The 20,905-nt window shown below is 47.4% G+C and overlaps 1 protein-coding gene and 1 pseudogene across 1 annotated transcript; both read right to left on the bottom strand.

The window, feature by feature from the left end:
- Positions 1-646: 646 nt before the first annotated feature.
- On the bottom strand, positions 647-3,539 carry LOC117854981 (uncharacterized). Its single transcript, XM_072293965.1, has 5 exons — positions 3,395-3,539; positions 2,991-3,298; positions 2,828-2,906; positions 2,620-2,732; positions 647-658 (listed from the first exon to the last, which is right to left on the bottom strand). The coding sequence occupies exons 1-5, from the start codon at positions 3,537-3,539 to the stop codon at positions 647-649; spliced, it is 657 nt and encodes a 218-aa protein (XP_072150066.1).
- Positions 3,540-3,545: 6 nt separating this feature from the next.
- Positions 3,546-19,204, bottom strand: LOC140222969 (uncharacterized; annotated as a pseudogene).
- Between the last annotated feature and the right edge of the window lie 1,701 nt (positions 19,205-20,905).

The raw sequence follows: 20,905 nt of genomic DNA, 5'->3' as shown, positions 1-20,905 counted from the left end.
TTTTCTTTGGGGGATACTAATCAACTGCTTTGAACTTCAAAGAAAAAGAGATGGAACAAGAGATGGAACAACTAACAAGACTTACTACAAGGATTCAGCTTATATATTGCATGGAAAATTGGCAAGAGCATCACTCTGTTAGGCAGGTCCAACAGATTGATAATAGTTTCGAGCAAGCAAGAAAGAAAAAAATAGTGACTGCTTTAGCAACTGTGACTGTCACTACTATGTCACAACCAAGCCTAGTTGCAACCATTCTGTAACTTATATTCAGCCTAGGCCATTGGAGAAAAGAACAACTATCTATTATCATGATGAGAGAAATTAACAACTATCATAAAACATAACATAAAATATATTTAAATCACAACTAACAGAATGACAGTTTACAATTGCACCAAACTCAATGTGCAATAAACAGTACCCAGCTGCATTCACCTATCATTTTAGATCAACTTAGCTGTCTCCAGATCAACAACAGCTAACAGCTAAAGCATAATAGCAAGTAAGGCAATGTGGCAAGAACCGGAGATTCACATTATCTAGAAAATAAAGAATTCTTCCATCAATAAGAGCGACATGCTCATGAAAGATCCTGAGAAGAAATTCCTAGCAATTTCCTAGTTAAATGCCAGCAATTTCCCAGCTATGCACCACCCTGACAAGAAATTCAAAAAAGTTAGTGAAATAGCAGAACAAATTGACAAGGATATGGAGCTTGTACGCACGCTTGGTGTTGGTGGTCATGGCCGGCACCTTCGCTGCGAATACCGTGCCGCCGGGCCTAATCTCATTTCAGATCACGCCGATGCCACGACACCACCCTCGAGACCCCCCGCATCCTCCGGTCCGGATCTCGCGCAGTGCCTGCCCCCAGCACGAAGCGGCCGTACACACTCCCGCCAGAGCCTCCCTGTTCCAGGTAAGACAAACCCTTCCGCGCGCAGCCGCCGTCGCCACCACTACACCCTAGGCTCGGCAACCTCAAGAACAAGAGAACTAGAGGCTCTTCTTTTGGACGGAGAACAAGTTCGTATTGAAAACCTAATCGTGAGCACATCCAGCAAACCAAATCACTAGCACATCCAGCACAATACCGTAGTCCAAACCTAGGTCAAGCGCTAGATCGAGCGGAGGAAATGAGAAGCAAGAAACCTAGGGCGAGAGGGAGAGAAGAGGAAAAGGCGGCGGCTTACTGGCAAGAAGGCGACGACCGCCGTCGTGGTGGTGGCCGTCAAAGATGTGCCACGCCGCCATGCCGCCACCTCGCGCCGCCACCTCGTCACCTCACGCGCCGCCAGCGGAGCATCTGTCTCCTCGCATCCATGGCCAGGAACCAATCCGGGAGGGATAAGGTGGGGATTGATTCTAGGCCAAGGAAGGAAGGATTGAAATCATTCCGGCCTAGGTTTGGTTCCGGGCCAGGCCAACCGAACAACAATTTTTGTATTGGGTCGTATTCGTTCCGGGCTATTGCAATCCGCTTGGATTAGACTGCAATCCAGGCCATTCCGGCCAAACCGAATGGCCCCTAAGGCCTCGTTCGGTTGGCCTGGATTAATTTCAGCTCTGTATCTAGTTCAGGTCGGGATTGGGTGAATCCAGGCGTGTCCCTCAATCCAGGCATGGGATTAATCCGACTGGATTTAATCTAGGGATTGGTTGTTCGGTTGGACAGGAATTAATACAGGGAATAAACCTTTAGTGCCAAAAATCTCAATCACAAATCAACATATGATTATCCTCACATTACATAAAACCATGCTTGATGAGCTAAAAATTAAATTACATGTATGAACATGACCAGAGTCTTGATGAGTTGAAAATTAAATTAGAACCCAAGAAGGTAAACATCTCCTGCATCTACACCGAAGCACATCAGGGTGATCATCCTGAGAAGCCTACGCCACAATACAGCAGACGATTCTTCTTCGACTACACATCAGAATAGAATAAAACAAGATGGATCACATCCTTTGTAAATGTCTAGTAGTTGACAATCAAAAGCACATATTGCTACAGGTAGCAATTACACACTACTAACAGGCATAACCACACAGCCAATTCCAAAGATCACTAGCAAAAGCATAGCTCCGCAGCAATTTTATTTTTAGTTCATCTGAGCAAGGACAAACTAAACCACCAATGGCCTTCCAATGGAGACTATTATTCTATGTTCTATTCACACTAGTAATATAAATGCATAACATTCCTAAGCCAAATCAAAGCGGATTCTTCATCTTCTTCACTAGCACAAATAAAAGTCTCTCTGTTTTCTTTGCTCTTGGTGAAGATTGCATAAGCTTTGGCCTTTTCCTGTTTGGTCACTTCCATTGTGTTGATAATCGATATGCACCTTTTGATGGAGTATTCATCACCTTTAGCAGCCTCCTTATCTTTTGTCTCATTTTCTCTTGCTAGCTGTTGAGCTTCATCTTCTGTTTGCTTTGTCCTCATTTCAAGGAATCTCTCCATCATAGCTTCAATTTTTGCACTCTTTCTAGGCCTTTGTCCTTCCTTTTCTGGTTTCTTTCTTGATGCAGCCATTCTTCGTTGTCCACTTCTTGCCTCCTCTTCTTTATCTCTTGCATCCTTTTCTTCATCCTCTTCATCATGTACCTTATGAATTTCCTGTAGGGCTTCTTCCTCTACAACATCAATTTGTTGAAGGGGCTCTTCCACATGTTGTGACTCAATAGAAGTAAAATTGTATGTCCCTTCAGCCAGATGACCTACATTTGGCACAATGCATTCAGAGAAATAGGACCAGCACCTATTTTACATCATAGAGATCTGACTAGGAAAGAGCTTACTATACAGAACTTACCATCATAGAGTTCTCCCAAAGCATCAAAGAGCGGAAAGCTTGCCTTGTTGTTTTGAAACTTCTTGATTTTGGAGAAAGTCTGCATATTTGAAAAAAACATTGATCAAATACAAAGTTATCACTATGAGGTTATCCATAGAATTACTTCAAGAAATTAACTTACCACCATGAGGTTCTCCCACATTGCTGTTGATCCTTCAACCATATTTCTTTGTTCATTCCATTTTGACCCACTTTGCATTCTTGCCGCTTTGAGCATCTTGTAGTCTCTCTTAAGCTGACATTCTTTATCTTGAATTTGTGCCTTTGTGTACGAGACAGACTTGTTTCTCAGATGGAACTCCTTCACCATCTTGTTCCACCCTTCAGTGTTCCAACCGTTGTCACTTCTATAGCCACTATCTTTATACTCATGCAGAATTTCAACAAGTGATTTCTTAAGAGTTGGGTTCCAGTCCGCTCTTTGTTTTCCTACATAAACAATGGTCAAGCATTAGTAATAGAAATTTCATAGCATCAATAATACAAAATTGACAAGAAAGCATGAAGAAACATTAAACACCGTACCTCGTGGTGAACCTCCATTCCTTTTTGACCCACTGCATTTAGGAGAAGGCTTCTTTTTTGTAGTACTTGTCGTAGGCAGGAATCTACTCAACTTTGGCGACCCCCTTGCAATCACATTGAGCTTTGGGGAGCCTTTTCCAACCATCCTTTTCAAAGAAAAAACTTATTCATCAACTTATTCATGATACAAGCTTATTAACTTATTCATCAACTTATTCATGATACAAGCTTATTAATTCATGAAGACTAATTTACATGTTGTTGGTACTAAACCCACATTTCTTGGGTGATGGTATCTCTCAAAGCATTGCCTTGTGCAATGCCTGAGTCATTGTTTTGATCGCCATTGGGTAAAGAAACAAAGTGTGTTGGATCGATATTATCTGGTTGATGATCCAACCATTCCTCATCTCCATGAAGTAATCGGATTAGATTGTGGAAGATGGCTGCACATATAGGTATTTTCACTTGATTTTCCAATGTATGGAATGTGGCAACTTTGAGAATGGGGAAGCGCTTCTTAAGCACTCCCAAAGTCCTTTCGACATGGTTTCTCAGTAGTGCGTGGCGGTGGTTGAAGAGCTCCTTTGAGTTTTGTGGTCTTTGATGTCCAGCTCCAAATTCTTTCAAATGGTATCGAACCCCTCGATATGGAGCGAGGAAAGATGGAGTATTTGCATACCCTCCATCAACCAGATAGAATTTACCTGGAGGTACCTGGAAGCCCTTGCTCATAGCCGATCTTAGTACTCTGGAATCTCTAGCTGATCCCTCCCATCCACTACAAATAAAAGTGATGTTGAGATCGAAATCACATGCCACCATCACATTAATGCTTAGTGTGCCCTTTCTATTCCTAAAAGGAGAATGCTTCTCAGGGGATATGGAAACGGGGATATGAGTTCCATCAATGGCACCAAGACAATTCTTGAAGAATGGATAGAATCTAGGATTATCTTGGATTTTCGGATGCACTTGATTAGGATCGGGGCACTAGAGGAAACGATGAGAAAGTGTGGGAATGACCTTCTTGAAGAAGTGGTTGATGTGATGATGGAAGGTGTCGTTGCTGTTGTGGCGGAACCACCTAAATTAACCTGACTAAAATGCATTGAAGTCGCCTGACACGCAATTATGCACTTTAAGCAAGTCAACTTGGTAGACCGTCGGATTTCATCCGATTAACCACATAAATAGGATCGAGAAGCATCGCTCACGCGAAGGTGAGTAGCACAGAGGTTACAACATTCCGTCACGACAATATAGTTCAACATTTTATTACATCGAAGTTTTCAAAATTCAGACCGAAATGCGAGGTTCGAAAGTCAAATAAAACCAGCGGAAGCAATACGTCGATACGTGACATCACGACGGAGCCGATCATGACATCAAAAATTCCTTCCTTTGCCGTCCGAGGAGGGATCCCACTCGACTGTCCAGCCTGGAGGGAGCTGGGTAGGCCAAGTGGTACCAGCAACCAAACTATTGACATTACCTCAAAAAGATTAGCCACAACAAGGCTGAGCAACTAATACTCAGCAAGACTGACCCGTCGGGGGAAAAATACGACCAAGACCTAGACATGCAAGGCTTTCTAGCTCTGGGGATTTCTTTGCCAAAAGCGTCTAAAGTCAGTCCTTACTTTCAACATTTTAGCTCATGTTCTACGTTCTTTATCCAGTCTAGATTAGCAACTTATACTAAACAAGCATGATTTCCAAGCAATTACTTAACAAGCATCAACTTAATCTCATCATCATGTTTCATCGTTACTCAGTGCAGAATAGCGATCAAGTAGTCCTAAACTGTGAGAGGCAGACGAATCGATTCGAATTTATTAACCATGTATGGCAAACCTAATCTCACGACATCTGTGCACCACGAACGGTCACTTCATTTGTCAGTCGTCCCCATCGATCCCTTAGGCACGTGTCAGGGCCAACTGCCTTTGGCGTGCAATGCTCCACAGTCCCGGCCTATTGCTGCACTGTGACCGCACTTGCACCCACATGATGCACCATGGGAACGACGTTCCAAGGACAGCCGGAGGGTATGCCACGTCCCAGTTCAATCAGGTACTAGGCTTCCCCATCCCATTCTAGGTATGAGATTAGTACTTTCAAACACTTGATCACGAACGCACAAGGTACTAAGTTCATGCATCTACGGACCTATTAAGCATTGCAACTACTCGACCTTAGCAACTAGTATTCAAATCAAGGTACTAAGTTCATGCATCTACGGTTCCAATCAACTCCTACCAACATAAATGCGCAATCATAAGCATTAATAAGTGGCATAAAAGTAAAACAGGGAATTCATGCACCGAGGCTTGCCTTCAGGAAAATTTAGTGGGTCCTCGGGGTCTTGCTCCGGTTCGGTCTCGTCTTCGAAGGGGTGAAGCTCCTCAGCGGGGTCTTCTTCCGGTGCCGGGTGGAGCTCGTAAGTTCCGTCGGCGAGATTTAACTCTACATGGAAATGCAATGCAGGGGTTAAACATTTTAGATGGTTATTTCAACACACTCGCATGTTTTAACTCAGACACTTGTAGCAAAGCTACAGGAAAGGTGGGGGAGTCCAACTTCAGTAGGTGGAGAACAGCATAAAAGGGTCATATTTGGAGAAACTGATGGTCTGACCCTCAGATTTAAGGAAAAACCATACCGAGGTCCTCAGACTCAACACAGAGAAATCCCCGAAAATATTTCACCGATACCCTTGGGTCAAAGAAAAAGATACAGCCGAGCCCTCGGGCGAGGCGGAGAAAGGTCGGCGAAACTGACAGGGTCGGGCCAGACGAAAAGAAAAGGGATCGGGTGACACGAAAAGAAAAGGGGTCGGGCGACCGAACAGAAAGGGGTCGGGCAAACCGAACAGAAAGGGGTCGGGCGAACCGAAACAAAAGGGGTCGGGCGAACCGAACAGAAAGGGGTCGGGCGAACCAAAACAAAAGGGGTCGGGCGAACCGAAAGAAAAGAGGTCGGGCGAACTGAACAGAAAGGGTCGGGTGAACCGAACAGAAAGGGGTCCGGCGAACCGAAACAAAAGGGGTCCGCGGCTTACCTCTAGGTCTACCGGTGAAGCCTTGGGGTCGAAAAGGAGTAGACTTGGGTGGAAGGTTGTACGCACTAAGGCTTGGGCGGTGGCGAGGCTTCGACGTTGCTCCGGCGGTGGCGGAGCTTCTTGTGGACAACTAGCAAGCTCTAGCACCGTGCGTAGGAACAGGCAGCTGGTGGGTTGGGAGAAGCGGCTTGAGCGGAGAGGGGAACTTCCTCAAGAGTGTGGCGGCAAAGTCACCAGAGTGTGGGGTGGCGCAAAAGGGTGAGCTCCACGGAAGCTCAGCGGAGAAAGCGGTGGCGCGGGTGCGGGCGGTGGCAAGGGGTGGCATTGCCGGTGAGGGGGTCCCTTTTATAGAGCCGTGGTGGGGCGGAGGGTCGAGGCGGGGCTCCGGTGGGGAAGGGATAAGGCTGGGAGCGGTGAGTGTGCGGGCAAGGCGGCCATTGGCCAGCGGCGCCATTGGGCAGAGGAGGCGGAGCTTCGGGTGGTCTTCGGCGGTGATTGGCCTTGGGCGGCGCGCGTCTGGGGCTTCCGGTCTGTCAGGCGGGCGAGGCGGAGGGCTACCGTGGGGATTGGGCGAGCAGGCGGAGGCGCGGGACGCCGTAGGCGTGGCAGCTTTCTCGGCGGACGGGCGGAACGGGGTTGGCGGAGCAGAGCTGTGGCAGGCGGAAGGCGACACGCGCGCGACCGGCGGTTGGCGAGCCCGGCGTTCGCCCCGTCCTGTCGCGGGCGCGGGTTGGGCGCTGTGGCTCTCGTCCCGTTGCTGTCGCGCTGGTAATAGGGCGCCGGTGAGCTGCCGGTGGCCGGCGGCCACGCAGCGCGCGGCGCGCGAGCGAATGTGCTCTGGCGCGCGGGCGTCGAGGTTCCCTTCGGGCAGCATGCCCGACCAGCTTTGGGGAGATCTTTCTCCCGATTTTTTTTAATACAACCTCCAAAACTCCTTTAAACAAACTTGCACAACTCTGGACGTCCTTCGAACTTTGTTTGAGGTGTCGGTTTAGATTGCGAAAGGATTTGAAGATATTTCATGCCAAAATTAGCCAAAAATCTGGAATCCCAGAGTTAGGATTTTAAGGCATTAGGGGTGAGTTGACTGTTTTACCTCACTTCCAGGTTCGGGCCCGATTTGGACATGGGTTTGTGTAACAAAGTTGGAACACACTCTAGGTACTACAACTTTCATTCAGGCCCTGACTTGAGTTTAAATAGGAATTTGTGAGATAAAAGCTTACAAAGATGAAGGAAAACTCGAATTCCAGGACTCGAGAGGCTTTTAGGGTTCCTTAGTAAACCGGTTTTGGATTGCTGTTTTTGACTCCCTTCCGCTCCGAATTAGTCAAAGTGTCTTTAACAAAAGTTGTTTGAATTAAAAAGTTTTAAAACTCTTATTTGGGCAGAAACTTAAGTTTGTATATAAAAATTCAAGCTTTATTTCAAACTCCAAAAAGAGCTTCTTAGGGTTATAAAGGTCATTTCACTTCTTTAATTAGGGATTTATCACTGGTTTATAGTTAAAAGCACTTAATTTAGGTAGAGTTGTTACAGCCTACCCCCCTTAAGGGAATCTCGCCCCGAGATTCAAGTGCAGAAGGAACTAGTGTGGCTGGTGCAACGTACCTCCCTGATCGAAAAGAAAACCGCGGAAGTTAGCGTTGAGATACTCTTCCGTCTCCCATGTCGCTTCATCTTCCGTATGCTTACTCCACTGGATTTTGTACATTTTTACCATCTGCCGACGAGTATGCCTTTCCTTCCGGTCGAGGATCTTAACAGGATACTCCTTATATGATAAATCGGGTTCGATCTCCAATTCTTCCGGGGCAATGATTTCAGTTGGAACCCGGATGCACTTCTTGAGTTGCGAGACATGGAATCGTGTATCACTACGATCTTCTCTGGAAGTTTAACTCGATACGCTACGGGTCCACACACCTCTATGATCTCATAGGGACCAATATAGCGCGGAGCTAACTTTCCCTTTACTCCAAAACGTTGTACGCCTTTGGTCAGTGAAACCCGTAGGTATACAAAATCCCCAACCTTAAATTGGATGGGTCTTCTTCTTTGATCGGAATAGCTCTTCTGTCGAGATTGGGCGGCCTTGAGATTTTCGCGGATAACTCTCACTTTTTCTTCGGCCTCCATGACCAGGTCAGGTCCATACACCGTTCGCTCTCCGGGTTGCGACCAGCTTAGTGGGGTTCGGCATCTACGTCCATACAAGGCCTCGAAAGGTGCCATTTTCAGTCTAGCTTGGTAACTATTGTTGTAGGAAAATTCTGCTAATGGCAAACACTTGTCCTAATTCTTGTCATAATGAATAGCACAGGCGCGTAACACATCTTCCAAAATCTGATTAACCCTTTCAGTTTGCCCATCGGTCTGAGGATGATATGTGGAACTACGGATCAATTTAGTGCCAAGTGAAAACTGCAACTGCTCCCAAAAGCGTGCTACAAACTGACTACCTCGATCAGAGATGATCGTTTTAGGTACACCATGCAAGGAAACAATCCGATCAAGGTACGGTTCTGCATATTTCTGTATGGCGTGGGTGGTGTGTACTGGAAGGAAATGTGTTGTTTTGGTTAGTCGGTCCACTATAACCCATATGGAGTCATGCTTGCGGGAGGTATTGGGTAGTCCGACTATAAGGAAATGTGCTGGAAGGGAATAGGCAGCGGCTGCAAGGGGCCAGCTACCCTCAAGTGGCTTGCCTTAACTCGCTGATAGGTATCACACTCTGAAACATATCGTGCAATGTCGGGTTTCATCCCACTTCACTAGAAATTTTGTCGGAGGTCGTGATACATCTTGGTACTACCGGGGTGAATCGAGAACTTGGAAAGGTGTGCTTCATCCAGAATTTGTTTCTTAAGCTCGGGATCATTTGGAACTACAAGTCGAGCTTCATAATGTACCACTCCTTTCCAATCCTGTCGGAAACGTTTATATCCCTCATCCTCATGTGCAAGTTTCCCTTTGATAAGGTTTATCTCTTTGTCCTCTAGCTGTGCTAGAATTATTTGGTCAAGCAGGGTGGGCTCCAGAGAAATATGACTTAAGGTGCCGTGGGGAACAATTTCCAAGTTGAGTTTAGCCATTTCGTGACACAGGGTCTCGGCATAATTAACCGCCGATAAGCAGTTACAATGAATCTTGCGGCTGAGGGCATCTGCAACTACGTTGGCTTTACCTGGGTGATAAAGCACTTCTAGGTCATAATCCTTGATTAATTCTAGCCATCTCCTCTGACGCATGTTGAGGTCTGCTTGCGTGAATATATACTTAAGGCTCTTGTGATCTGTGTAGATGTTGCATCGGGTTGCCATGAGATAATGCCTCTAGATTTTCAGAGCATGAATGACTGCTGCTAACTCGAGATCATGAGTAGGGTAATTCAACTCATGTGGCTGTAACGCTCGCGAGGCATAGGCAATGACTCGGCTATCTTGCATAAGAACACAACCAAGTCCAGTGCCAGAGGCATCGCAATACACGTCAAATGGCCTAGTGGTGTCGGGCTGAGCTAAAACTGGCGCAGAAGTCAATAATTGTCTCAAGGTGTGGAAAGCTTCTTCACATTTGTCGCTCCACACAAACTTACTTCCTTTCTTCAGCAGTTCCGTCATTGGCTTAGCTATTTTTGAGAAGTCAGGGATGAAGCGACGGTAGTAACCGGCTAAACCAAGAAAACTTCGAATCTGATGAATTGAAGTGTGCGGCTTCCAATCCATTACTTCTTGCACTTTGCTTGGATCTACTGCTATACCATCTCTGGATATGTTGTGTCCCAAGAATTTAACACTGTCCAGCCAGAAGTCACACTTAGAGAATTTGGCATAGAGTTGGTGGTCTCTTAAATGTTGGAGTACAGTATGTAGGTGCTCTGCATGTTCTTCCTCATTCTTCGAGTACATCAAGATATCGTCAATGAATACCATGACGAATTTGTCGAGTTCAGGCATAAACACCGAATTCATGAGGTACATGAAATAAGCCGGTGCATTAGTAAGCCCAAATGACATGACTAAGTACTCGTAGAGTCCATATCGTGTAGAAAAGGCAGTCTTTGGAATGTCGCACGGGCGGATCTTGATTTGATGGTAGCCAGAACGGAGGTCAATTTTGGAAAACACTCTAGCTCCAGCTAACTGATCGAACAGAACATCAATGCGGGGTAGTGGGTACTTGTTCTTTATCGTCACCGCATTGAGAGGTCGGTAGTCCACACACATACGCAGACTATCGTCCTTCTTTTTCACAAACAAGGCGGGGCAACCCCAAGGTGATGTACTTGGGCGAATAAAACCTTTTTCCAACAAATCATGCAACTGAGTTTTCATTTCTGCCAGTTTGGCTGGTGGCATCCGGTATGGTCTCTTTGAAATTGGGGCGGTACCTGATTGCAACTCGATGGCAAACTCGATATCTCTCTCAGGCGGCATACCCGACAAATCATCTGGAAACACATCCGGATACTCGCACACTACTGGGATATCTTCCAATCGGGCTTCAGACACGAGATAGGCACAAGAAGTTTGGCACTCTCGGTGAGGTAAGTGTATAGTTGAGCTACCATACTTGGGTGAATTTATATGGATTGCCCTGGCAGGGATATCTAGGGTCACTCGGTGTCGGGTCATCCAATCCATACCCAAGATAACATCTATTCCTTCTATCCCAAGGGTAAGTAGGTCTTCCTTAAGAAGGGTTCTCCCTAACTGGATAGGTACTCTGCGGCTCACTTGGTGTGAAGCTACCTTTCCACCCGGGGTAGAGATTATGTAGGTACCTTTGGTGTGACAGAAATCTAACCCACACTTAGCACTGATTCTAGTCCCAATGAAACTATGAGATGCTCCTGAATCAAACAGAATAAGGACGGGTTGGTCATAGATAGAAAAGGTACCCGTCATCACTGGTGCGCCCTCTGGAAGTTCAGCAAGGGTGGTGAAGTTTAGCCGGCCTTGTCGGACCTGAACCTTCGGCTTCTTCCCCTTTGTTGCCTAGTGTATTGCTCTAACCGGGTCGTTGATTCTTGTTGCGGGGGCAGTCCTTGGCAAAGTGTCCTGGGTTCCCGTAGGTGAAACAGCGGTTTCCAGTGACTGGGCGCGGCAGCATCGGAAGAGCAGGTCGGGGCCCTTGCGGCTGGAATCCGGGGAAACGAGGTGCTGCCTGCAGTGGAGGTCGAGCAACCCATCTCCCAGGCTGTGCGGGCCTGCGAGGCGCTTGTGGGGGAACCATTCTGTATTTTTGGGCAGGCGGGCCGGGTGCCGGCATTGGGGCCTTCCTCTTCATGTCGGCCTTGAGGGCCCTCATGCAATCTTCCTGGGAAATTGCCAGGTTCACCAGTTCATTGTAGGAATCCACTTTGATGGGATTCAGCCTTTCCTTGAGCTCCAAACTCAAGCCTCTACGGAAACGGTCCCTCTTCTTCTCATCGGAGTCCGCATGATAGCTGCATAGCGACACAAGTCATTGAAAGCCTGCGCATAGTGCAGGACATCGCGACCTCCCTGAGTGAGAGCCAGGAACTCGTTGAGCTTGCGCTCCAGAAGACCCTCACGGATGTGATGGCCCCTGAACGCCGTCTTGAATTCCTCCCAACCGACGACGTGGTCGGCCGGCTACATGGCGTGGTAGTGTTCCCACCACAGGAGAGCAGAACCACACAATTGTTGCGCGGCGAACCGAACCTTGTTCTCATCCGGGCAATGGGCGGTGAGAAGGGAGAACTTGGACTCGATAGCGCGAATCCAGGCATCGGCGTCAAGTGGGTCCTCCGTCTTGTGAAACAAAGGAGGCTGGGTCCCCAGAAAATCCTAGCAGCGAGCAACATGGGGCTGTTGATGGGCCCTTCCTCCCTGGGGCGGCTGCTGCTGCCCCTGAGCGATGTGCCTCAACAGCTCGGTTTGAGCTGCCAAGATCGACTCGAGGGTGGTCGGAGGCGGAGGTGGGGGAGGCACCTCGCTGCCACTGGGAACGGAGCCGGAGCGTGTGCGATGCGCCATCTGCAAGATCCACCTTTCCATTAGCCACATAGCCCCCAAAACCTTGTTTAACCATAAGGAACATTATGTGCGGAAAGGATAACGCTATTCTTGCCGATGGTGCAAAAGCAACAATCTACTTTATTGAGCAGGTGCATATCTCTTCTTTGAAGGGCACATGGTTCTCATCCTTAAGCGAGGGTTAGCATATGTCGTTCACAACCACTTTCATGTTACGCTTGTTGACCGAAAAGGAAGGGAAAGAGGTCGTTTAGATGTTCTAGCAGGTTGCTGTCCAGCTGATTTTTCAGCAAGCTGAGCAGTGGAATTTTGGCTCTAGCGGGCGTTTGACAAAACCGAAGGAGTTGAAACTTTACGAGTAGCTAGGATAGAAGTTTTCGCACAACTTTGGTACACGAACTTGGGCTCAAAAATGAGTGGAGACAGGGGTAAAACTAAGGAGAAATGGTCACTGCAATTCTGCCATAATTTTCAGACATTACACCAGAGGTAGCAATGACAATCCTACATAGCATCAGTTTCAACATCCCAAATACTCAACTCAAGCTAACCTATTCCATCACTGGCCAAAATATAGGTCGCCGAGGAGTAAAAACAACAGAGAACCGCTCAACAACCAGCCAACACAACTAGAAGTCGTCGAGGTTGCCCACGGAGGCAAAGCTAAGGACCGGAGAGTGAGCATCACCCACTGGAGGCTGCGGAGAGGCATCCTCATAGTCCATGCTCGAAAAGCCTTCGATCTCCTCGGGCTCCTCCTCCTGGGCCATCGGCTCATCCTGCTGCACCTCTAAGGTGTGGATGGCATTAAGCTCATCGTGATGCTCCTGTAGGTGCTCATTGGCGTTCGCCAGCTCCATGTTCACATCATAGAACTGGTCAGCCAAGATCTCCATATCGTGTTCCATACTCACAATCTTCTCCTCCAAACGAGTAATCTTGTCCTGCATCTCAGCAATCTAGACATCCTTCTGTACCAGCTCGAGCGACTGGTCCACCATGCCACTCTGCACGGTAGACAAGGCAACCTAGTTAGCCACTGCCATCCCGATCACCGTAGCCATCGCTCGGCTCTGCAGCTCAACCATCCTGTAGAACACGTTCAGGCAACGAGCTGAAAAAAAAAATCGTGCGCTGTGGATCCATAAGCCCGAGCAAGTCCATATGATCCATACGATCCAACCAGTCCGGGTCCCTCGTATCCCGGGCAGGGAACAACCCAATCGGGTCCAGCGCGATCTCAAGAGGGTGTGCCCGGCAGAAATGTGTCAAGGTCTGCAAGGCTGCAAACTCCCAGGTATCGTGGAGCGTGTGTCCCTCGGCCACCACCTCCAACAGCGGCCACTGTGGCTGATCCGGAGGCGGGGGTACCCGCACGTGCACGCGGCTCCGTGGAATCCCTCGGTCCTGGTACGCACGTCCCGCATAGACCGGCGGCGACTGGTACCCGAAAGAGCGCAGGGTGTCCCACAACACGGCTGGAAAACCTTCGTAGTGAAGGCACCATGAGTAGGTGGTGCCATCCGTACCGACTGCAACGTGCACGGGCTGCGCCATCTGTAACCGAAGGTCAAGTGAGAAACGGAGTTAACACTTGGAAATCAAACAGATTTCTGGCAGTTAGAGAAAAGCTCATAACTCAGCAAGTATTCCTCCAAAATTTCTTAAATTTTACCAGCATGTTCTTTAGATAGTGTGTAACAAGTTTGGTATTCAAAGGTAGGGCTAGAACAGAACCTAACAAGGTGATAATCTCAGATTCCCATTAAGTGTACATGCTGGAATTTTTCAGACCAAGTCAAGATAAACTGAACATATCTTCCAAACCAGAGACCTAAAAAAACTGAAATTCTACCAGTAAGTCCTTTACTAAGTTCTAAAAAACTTTTCTTAAAGGACTCCTCACAGAAAAGGTCCTTAAGGTGGTCAAAACAGCAGAAACTCCGCTAGTGTGCACTTAGGGCTAACAGCCAACAGGGGGTCACAAAACTGATCACAACTCTCAACCCAAATGGTAGTACCTTGTGAAAATTTTTCAGCAGTTTACTTGGGAGATTTAACACAACTTACAAAACTGATCACAACTCTCAACCCAAATGGTAGTACCTGCGCACGTATAATAGACGTGGGCGAAACAACCGTGATGATAGGCTCGTTGGAATCGAATTCCTATAACCCTTCGCATACTCGCGATGCGGATTTCGGCACACGTATGATAGACGTGGCAACAAGTGCTGCAAGTTAGAAGATAACCTATAACTATTAGCCACCTTAAAAACAACCCCAAAATCCCCTAGGGCTCCTCGAACTAAACTCATCCTTAACGAACTTACGAACTTCTCGATTTACTTCTTGCAAATTTTAGTCAGAAAATAGTGTTTTAAGGTTTGTTGTTCTCCGTATCGTGCTTCGAGCTCTGATGCCAGCTGTGGCGGAACCGCCCAAATTAACCTGACTAAAATGCATTGAAGTCGCCTGACACGCGATTATGCACTTTAAGCAAGTCAACTTGGTCGACCATCGGATTTCATCCGATTAACCACATAAACAGGATCGAGAAGCATCGCTCACGCGAAGGTAAGTAGCACAGAGGTTACAACATTCCATCACGACAATATAGTTCAACATTTTATTACATCGGAGTTTTCAAAATTCAGACCGAAATGCGAGGTTCGAAAGTCAAATAAAACCAGCGGAAGCAATACGTCGATACGTGACATCACGACGGAGCCGATCATGACATCAAAAATTCCTTCCTTTGCCGTCCGAGGAGGGATCCCACTCGACTGTCCAGCCTGGAGGGAGCTGGGTAGGCCAAGTGGTACCAGCAACCAAACTATTGACATTACCTCAAAAAGATTAGCCACAACAAGGCTGAGCAACTAATACTCAGCAAGACTGACCCGTCGGGGGAAAAACACGACCAAGACCTAGACATGCAAGGCTTTCTGGCTCTGGGGTTTTCTTTGCCAAAAGCGTCTAAAGTCAGTCCTTACTTTCAACATTTTAGCTCATGTTCTACGTTCTTTATCCAGTCTAGATTAGCAACTTATACTAAACAAGCATGATTTCCAAGCAATTACTTAACAAGCATCAACTTAATCTCATAATCATGTTTCATCGTTACTCAGTGCAGAATAGCGATCAAGTAGTCCCAAACTGTGAGAGGCAGACGAATCGATTCGAATTTATTAACCATGCATGGCAAACCTAATCTCACGACATCTGTGCACCACGAAGGGTCACTTCATTTGTCAGCCGTCCCCATCGATCCCTTAGGCACGTGTCAGGGCCAACTGCCTTTGGCGTGCAATGCTCCACAGTCCCGGCCTATTGCTGCACTGTGACCGCACTTGCACCCACATGATGCACCATGGGAACGACGTTCCAAGGACAGCCGGAGGGTATGCCACATCCCAGTTCAATCAGGTACTAGGCTTCCCCATCCCATTCTAGGTATGAGATTAGTACTTTCAAACACTTGATCACAAACGCCGACACGTTTCGACCTTAGTCCATTTTCATTTAGACAGACGGGGCAATCCACCAAGTATCGAACATAAGCCTGACCCTGTCCGTCATCCTTATAGTTGCGACATAACTGAAACATTCAACTCCTATAACTCGCGAGTGACAGGAAATCACTAGACTTTTACCGGGACCTATTAAGCATTGCAACTACTCAACCTTAGCAACTAGTATTCAAATCAAGGTACTAAGTTCATGCATCTACGGTTCCAATCAACTCCTACCAACGTAAATGCACAATCATAAGCATCAATAAGTGGCATAAAAGTAAAACAGGGAATTCATGCACCGGGGCTTGCCTTCAGGAAAAGTTAGTGGGTCCTCGAGGTCTTGCTTCGGTTCGGTCTCGTCTTCGAAGGGGTGAAGCTCCTCAGCGGGGTCTTCTTCCGGTGCCGGGTGGAGCTCGTAAGTTCCGTCGGCGAGATTTAACTCTACACGGAAATGCAATGTAGGGGTTAAACATTTTAGATGGTTATTTCAACACACTCGCATGTTTTAACTCAGACACTTGTAGCAAAGCTACAGGAAAGGTGGGGGAGTCCAACTTCAGTTGGTGGAGAACAGGATAAAAGGGTTGGATTTGGAGAAACTGATGGTCTGACCCTCAGATTTAAGGAAAAACCATATCGAGATCCTTAGACTCAACACAGAGAAATCCCCGAAAATATTTCACTGATACCCTTGGGTCAAAGAAAAAGATACAGCCGAGCCCTCGGGCGAGGCGGAGAAAGGTCGGCGAAACTGACACGGTCGGGCCAGACGAAAAGAAAAGGGATCGGGTGACACGAAAAGAAAAGGGGTCGGGCGACCGAACAGAAAGGGGTCGGGCGAACCGAACAGAAAGGGGTCGGGCGAACCAAAACAAAAGGGGTCGGGCGAACCGAACAGAAAGGGGTCGGGCGAACCGAACAGAAAGGGGTCGGGCGAACCAAAACAAAAAGGGTCGGGCGAACCGAAAAAAAAAGGGGTCGGGCGTACCGAACAGAAAGGGTCGGGCGAACCGAAACAAAAGGGGTCCGCGGCTTACCTCTAGGTCTACCGGTGAAGCCTTGGGGTCGAAAAGGAGTAGACTTGGGTGGAAGGTCGTACGCACTAAGGCTTGGGCGGCGGCGAGGCTTCGACGGTTCTCCAGCGGTGGCGGAGCTTCTTATGGACAACTAGCAAGCTCTAGCACCGTGCGTAGGAACAGGCAACTAGTGGGTTGGGAGAAGCGGCTTGAGCGGAGAGGGGAACTTCCTCAAGAGTGTGGTGGCAAAGTCGCCGGAGTGTGGGGTGGCGCAAAGGGGTGAGCTCCACGGAAGCTCAGCGGCGGCGCAGAGGAGAAAGCGGTGGCGCGGGTGCGGGCGGTGGCAAGGGGTGGCATTGCCGGTGAGGGGGTCCCTTTTATAGAGCCGTGGTAGGGCGAAGGGTCGAGGCGGGGCTCCGGTGGGGAAGGGATAAGGCCGGGAGCGGTGAGTGCACGGGCAAGGCGGCCATTGGCCAGCGGCGCCATTGGGCAGAGGAGGCGGAGCTCCGGGTGGTCTTCGGCGGCGATTGGCCTTGGGCGGCGCGCGTCTGGGGCTTCCGGTCTGTCAGGCGGGCGAGGCGGAGGGCTACCGTGGGGATTGGGCGAGCAGGCGGAGGCGCGGGACGCCGTGGGTGTGGCAGCTTTCTTGGCGGACGGGCGGAACGGGGTTGGCAGAGCAGAGCCGTGGCATGCGGAAGGCGACACGCGCGCGGCCGGCGGTTGGCGAGCCCGGCGTTCGCCCCGTCCTGTCACGGGCGCGGGTTGGGCGCCGTGGCTCTCGTCCCGTTGCTGTCGCGCTAGTAATAGGGCGCCGGCGAGCTGCCGGTGGCCGGCGGCCACGCGGCGCGCGAGCAAACGTGCTCTGGCACACGGGTGCGAGGCTCCCTTCGGGTAGCAAGCCCGACCAGCTTTGGGGAGATCTTTCTCCCGATTTTTTTTAACACGTCCTCCAAAACTCCTTTAAACAAACTTGCACAACTCTGGACGTCCTTCGAACTTTGTTTGAGGTGTCGGTTTAGATTGCGAAAGGATTTGAAGATATTTCATGCCAAAGTTAGTCAGAAATCTGGAATCCCAGACTTAGGATTTTAAGGCATTAGGGGTGAGTTGATTGTTTTACCTCACTTCGACCGGGGTTTTGAACAGGTTCGGGCCCGATTTGGATATGGGTTTGTGTAACAAAGTTGGAACACACTCTAGGTACTACAACTTTCATTCAGGCCCTGACTTGAGTTTAGATAGGAATTTGTGAGATAAAAGCTTGCAAAGATGAAGGAAAACTCGAATTCCAGGACTCGAGAGGCTTTTAGGGTTCCTTAGTAAACCGGTTTTGGATTGCTGTTTTTGACTCCCTTTCGCTCCGAATTAGTCAAAGTGTCTTTAACAAAAGTTGTTTGAATTAAAAAGTTTTAAAACTCTTATTTGGGCAGAAACTTAAGTTTGTATATAAAAATTCAAGATTTATTTCAAACTCCAAAAAGAGCTTCTTAGGGTTATAAAGGTCATTTCACTTCTTTAATTAGGGATTTATCACTGGTTTATAGTTAAAAGCACTTAATTTAGGTAGAGTTGTTACAGCTGTGCCCAAAGGTCACTGCAAGATCCTCATATGAGGCGTTGCGACTTAACATGTATAGGAAGAAACCCAACTTCTCCTCCATCGTAATCCTTGTATCAACAACGAGCCTTTTCCTTCTAAGATAAGTCGCCAACTCTTTGAAGATGTGGGGTTCCATCCTAAATGTAACTTGACAGTTCTTGATATGTCCCTCAAGGAGTCGACGAACCTTAACCCCTCCTGTTTCTTCTGATGTATGACGTTTCTTCTTTACTCCCCCTTCTCTAGCAGAACCCATCAGATATATGGCAGGGAATAGAAACATCATCATGTCATCATCTTCTTCCTCCCTCCTCTTTCTAACACGATCTCTCAATGAGATATTCATTGTAGAACTAAAGCATATAAATTTATAGTCAAATAGAAGCTAAATAGATAAAATGGAAGGCTAAACAGGTTGTCATGGCAATTTTACTCATTGCAATAGAAAAAATGAAAGACTTAAAGATAGATAGAATTCTGTACTTGCTGGAGTTGATACCGGATCCTAAGAAGGGGGTGGTTCACCTTCCCCAACTCTTAATGGTGCTGGTGGGATCTACAAGTCAGCACAAATATAAATGACAGGTCAGGTGTTTGCTGCACTAAACATTCCCTAAGCAGCAAAGTGGATGTGAGTTTGGCATGTCATTGTTATGTATAAAGGGAAAGCACCTGACGAAATAGCACAAGGCTGCAATAACTGACTATAATCTTTGCTTCAAGAGCAATTTGATTGACAAAGCAAGCATATTGTTCCTAGAAGTTTTTTAAAGACACTATACTCAGTTATACTGAACCTGGAGAATCTAACAAACATGCAGAAGCTGTCTCTCTGCATTGGTCCTACTACCAACTGTTCAAACGCATCAATTACCTGATAGCAAAGAAACTCATATAGGATGTTGCAGGTTGCACTTGCAGGCTTGCAGCTACTGGCCTTTACTACAACAATCCAAGATCATGTGAAGTGTGCAGCTGGGCTATTCATTTCAGGGTAGGCTAATGGCGACATCACCTTCAGTTTTCTCTTCAGTTTTACTTCATACAACAATGTGGCATAACTGAAAGGTGCATGACACTGCAACCACTGATTAATCAAGATAACCCAGCTCTTAGTTTACTCATTATGAATCACATCCAATGTGGCACTTATCTGTCGCAAGGCGTGCATCATTTTTCTCTCACTATCCACACAGCATACAACCAAATTTCTATAGTTTTGTGATTAACATGATACATCATGTGAGAAAATGTACAAGTGATCTTGCATGCCTGATTTCCTCACAAACTCTAGAAAAAAGAGCTGTTGTGTGACCGTGTTAGAACTAAATGGGCACATTTAGATGGAGCAGCCACTGAAGCTGAAACTGTAGAGGGCACTCCATGTGTCCCTGCAGATCTACCTGATCCTTTTTCACCTCAACTAATACTATCAAACAAGAACCACATCAAACAAGAAATGCTATCAAGTTTCAGTTAGCTGGGATCTCACTGGGTCACAAACTATTGCACAAGATACTTATATGCAATTTGTGAGCAAGCGGACCCAAGATCCCTGGAAATCCATGGTTGGTAGCCAATAGGGGTTCATTTTTGATGCATTCCTAGGTTGATTTAACAGTTAAATTTGAATGACAGATAACCAATTGAATCCAAAATTGAAGCTCTCAAGAGGCACAGTATTGTGATCTAAAGATTATTTCTTCCTTTGGAATCTTAGGAGGCTTAAACAACAAACATTATGTTCCTTGTTTAGCAAAGCATACAGCTATGCAACAAGTTGTTACTCAGAGTACATCTAGTTCATAAGCAATGAAGAAAAAAGACATGATATACTAGTAAATAAATGCTCAGTAGAATCGATCACTCAGAACTGAAGGTGAAGCAAACAAGGCGAAGCCCAAGAAACCAAGAATCATCCTGTATTTATTTCAGCCCTGAACTTGCAACAAAAACACCACCTGACGAAACAAGAAAAACCATGTGCATCCCTCCCGTTATTATTTTCTAAGCAAGAACACGTAAAGGATGCCGAAATTCGCGGAATAGTTGGACTAATCCTTGCAGCAAAACCCAGGAAGAGACGGAGCAAAGAAGCATGCGAGAACTGAAACTTCACCCCCACAAGAAAAGCCGGCGAGCCCCGATGATACCCGTAGCAAAGAAGAAACAGGGGTGGTCGCTACTCGCTAGATAGGAAGGGGAGCAGCGCCATGGTGCTACCCCTACCTGCTGGCCAAGATCCAGAGGCGGCAAGCTGACCCCTATCAAGCACCATCGATCGAGCGCCAGATCGATCTGCTAGG

Source organism: Setaria viridis, chromosome 5, assembly GCF_005286985.2.
Source record: "Setaria viridis chromosome 5, Setaria_viridis_v4.0, whole genome shotgun sequence".
Taxonomy (NCBI): domain Eukaryota; kingdom Viridiplantae; phylum Streptophyta; class Magnoliopsida; order Poales; family Poaceae; genus Setaria; species Setaria viridis.
Note: the sequence above shows the minus strand (reverse complement) of the source record. Positions and strands in the feature narration are given on the sequence as shown.